Source organism: Amphimedon queenslandica, unplaced genomic scaffold, assembly GCF_000090795.2.
Source record: "Amphimedon queenslandica unplaced genomic scaffold, v1.1 AMPQUscaffold_12258, whole genome shotgun sequence".
Taxonomy (NCBI): Eukaryota; Metazoa; Porifera; class Demospongiae; order Haplosclerida; family Niphatidae; genus Amphimedon; species Amphimedon queenslandica.
The window spans coordinates 3966-8025 of NW_003547504.1; the positions used below are offsets into that span (position 1 = coordinate 3966).

Consider the following 4060-nt stretch of genomic DNA (forward strand, 5'->3'; position numbering starts at 1 on the left):
AGTCATTCTTAGATACTTCAATACTCCATTGAACAGTAGATGCATCAGATGATGTTTGTATACCATCAATAGATAAAGCATGGGACATTTTGTTAGTAGCATCAGTTTCATCAGGTTGCAACTGTTTTTGTTGCAACACACCAATCAGAATTGCTTTAATTTCTGCAATCTCTTCTACATAAATAATTGTGTAATTAGTATGTTATCTCTCTTACTCGGTATTAAAGAAAGAATGCCATCAAACTGAATACCAACTTCTTTGACTAATTGTTTAATATCTTCTATATACATAAAATAGAAATGTATTTACAAATAACTGGTACCCTTACCAGCAGTTGTGGTGTTTTTCATTGACTGTAACTCTTTCTCTAGTTGTAATTTCTTCTCTGTCAATTTAACAATTACCATATGATAGTATCATCAACAAGTTCATACCTACCTGCATTATCAGTCATTTTTTCTTCCATTGACTGCAACTTTTTATTTAGTTGAGACTCTTTATCCATCAGTTCAGACACTTGAATTTTAAGTTTTTTGTTCTCTTCTGCACAAAAAATGAAGTATTATCATACAGTAATACTATGATAGTTTTACCATTAGTTAAAGTTTTCTCCTCTGTCAGTGTGGCTATATAAGTTTCATTATCAACAACTTTAGCTTTAAGTTTCTCATTCTCTTCTAATGAAAACTATACACTATATGGAGCAATACTGATAGTATTACCAGTTAAATTCTCATTCTTTTCCTCTAATTGTGATTTCTCTTCAGTCAGCATCGTTATATCAGCTTTAAGTTTCTCAATCTCTTCTATACATTTAATAAAATGTCATAAATATATGTAATGGTGGTGTATAGCCTCACTTAGTAAATCAGATACCACTGAATAACTGTTTTGATGCTTCATTGACTGCAACTCTTCACTCATTTGTAATTTCTTCTTCATTAGTTTAGCAATTACAAAATCCCTTTCAACAATTTTTGCTTTAAGTTTCTCAGTCTCTTCCATTTGTATACCTAAATGACAATATGTATTGATTAAGTTTATGATAGTCATGTGAAACAGTTAGAGAATAATTTTTGCTATAATATGAATGAAAGTTCTGATACAAAATAAATTCTTAAAAAATTTTTTTATTGAGCTATTACATATAATCAATAATATTTTTAATACAGCTCAAATGCATATTTATTTTGATAAATAAAATACAAAATATCATACCTCCTGTACATCGAAGCTCTTTTCTTTTAATCAATGCATTAAATACATCTCTCCAGGTTGCTGTAGGATTTGTATTCAACCATTTTGTACACAAAGCTAGTTTTTGATGCTTAGCATCTAACTGTTTAATTGTCTTAATAGTCCATTGTGTTATTCCAGGTAAGAGAAGACCAAATGATTGCCAGTCAACAAGTGGTTCAAGCCATTGAAGTAACAGGACAATATCAGGTTGATCGTCAATCATAGGACCAGGATTGAGTTCAACATCTCCTGATAAGAGGAGGAGCATACGTAGACAAACAATCAAATAGAGATCATTGTAAATCAGGTTAGAACTGCTCCCTCCAGGTAAGACTACTGACTGGAGGTAATTTGTATCAGTAACAGTAACACTAGTAGTACATTGTATTTGGTAGCAGTTACCTAATAATAAAATACCAGAAAATATACAAGTACAAAGTTGCAATTGTTGTTTATCTGTAGTCTCGCGCAGCCAGACCATAGAAGATTCCCCAGCTTATAGCTTACAGTCATTTGTGGGTGGCCAAAATTAATGACAGTAGGCTGGGGAATGGTCAAGCTGCGGTGCGCGCGCGAGACTCGGTAGTTTACCTGTTGGAAGAATTCGGATGTGTCTTAATAAAGAAAGAGAGAGGAGGAGGAAAGCAACTATAAAAAAGAGAGCTGATAGCAGTTTAGACGTCTTCTCTCCCGATGTAGTACTGCCTGACTTGCTGTCTACTGCAGCTTTGAATGAGTGAGAATGGCGGCCATTAGCTGGTCTACTGGAGGCAGCTTGACAGTAGTTCCACAGTCCAATATTTGCTCTCCATTGACAGACATCAATCATCTTGTACTATAGTATGGAGGACAATGAGAGAATTAGGTAACTTAAGGTGTAGCTATTTCAGTAATCCTGGCAAGCTTACAGAGAAATTAATTCTAATTTCTAGTACATGTACCGGCGTATATATAAAACTATAGACCACCCTAGGCGAGAATTGAATGCGTAGGAAGATTATTAGAAATTTTTACGGTTGTAAGGCGTGGTTTAGGATGAAATAAATTCCGGCCGCCATTTTGGTTGGCAACTTTCAATGGAGAACAAACGGGCCGACATAAAAACAAACATGTATTAAAATTTTTGGAGCAAATTTGACCAAATCCTTGACAGGAGAAGCTTAGAGGCAGCTGTTCTTTCTTATAACAAGCGCTTTTTAGCTATTGATAGAGCTACAGCAGGTATGTGAGGCATTTTCTTCGTGCCTCCATTGACTTCCATAATAAACTTGCCAACCAAAAAGGCAGCCAATTATGATGTGTGGGCGGGTACCGTATATAAAATTAATGAAATTCATAACTTTTCCAATTCACGCCTAGGGTGGTCTATATCTGTGCCTCTGGCTTATGAAAACTGTTGATGGATCACAGGAATTGATGATTATCATAAGTTGATTTATGATCATTGTTATATACAATTGTGCCTGTAAGTACACCATAGATGAATACTAATAATGGTAATCCTAACAATGACATTTTGACTTAGCATTACTGCAATTATACATTTGCCAATAGCTGCACTGATATCACTTTATGGCATCATAATTCCATGGCAAATAGTCTCATGAGCCAGACTGAGAAGTGGTCTGGCTTAACTTATACATAATTATTAACAAAAGATTGCCTACCATTATTATTATTAGGCTGTGTCTACAGCTCCGGTAACCGGACGTAGTTTGCAATGCTAGAGCTCCGGCAGTCCGTTTTTCTCCGTAAAAGAGCTTGTGCGCATGCGCAATAGTGAAAAATGGAACTTAGTCTTTTTATCAAGAAACACTAAACCCTAACCCCAAAACCCTACGATCCCGGAGGCTAAGATGTACGAGAGGGTGCTCTAAAAACTAAACACTAAACCCCAATCCCAACCCTACGACCCCGGAGGCTAAGATGTACGAGAGGGTGCTCTAAAAACTAAACACTAAACCCCAATCCCAACCCTACGACCCCGGAGGCTAAGATGTACGAGAGGGTGCTATTTCTTGACCCCAAAAAAGCCAAAAAGAAAGAAATTGCAAAAAAGATATTTTAAAAAAAGAAAAAAAAAATCAAAAACTGCAGCATAGTTTTACTCGGTAGTCCTGACCGGATTCGAACCCCTGACCATATCCGTGCAATCCACACCAGCCTCTCCACTGCACCACCACGACCCTGCTGCATCATCAATGCTGGTTGTTGTATTTATACTCGGTTTCTATAATATAAATCAGTGTATTATTAATACTGCACTGGGGCGTAGCCCCAGTATATATATAGGGGCGAAGCCCCTATTACCGGAGCTCTAGCACTGCATACTGTGTCCGGTTACCGGAGCTCTAGACACTTCCTTATTATTATTATAAAAACAAGAACTAATTAGAGCTAATAATAGAGAAAAACAAAAAAGGGAAAGGAGAGGGAAAGGCCCTATGAGGAAAAAATAAAATAAAAATAAAACAAGGAAACTATACATGTATTAAAAAAAGCTAATAATAAGGAAAGAAGAAAGAGTCAGACCTGCCCATCCACATCGGGTGGAAGGATAGGGGAGCGGCTCAACCACATGTGAGCATTAGCACGCCACAGTGCAACCGAAAGTCTCTGGAAAAGATGTAGGGACACCTCCAGCTGATCTAGCCCCCGGCGAGAGGCTAGATGACCACTGATGGTGCGGAGCACAGAAACGGCTGCCTTACTCCAACCTCCCAGAGACTCCACGGCTAGAGGCTGAAAGATGACCCCAATCCTACGGCACTCCTCCAAATGCACAACATTCTTGCGTTCCTCAGCAACAAGAAGGGCATA

At 37.4% G+C, this 4060-nt stretch overlaps 1 protein-coding gene across 1 annotated transcript in view; it reads right to left on the reverse strand.

Annotated features, from left to right (window-relative positions):
* Positions 1–3766: 3766 nt before the first annotated feature.
* LOC100641226 (GTPase Obg-like) overlaps positions 3767–4060 on the reverse strand; it is a 2197-nt gene continuing 1903 nt past the window's right edge. The window contains exon 4 of the mRNA XM_020004346.1: positions 3767–4039. Coding sequence (XP_019859905.1) covers positions 3767–4039 — 273 coding nt within the window. The remainder of the gene's footprint in view (positions 4040–4060) is intronic.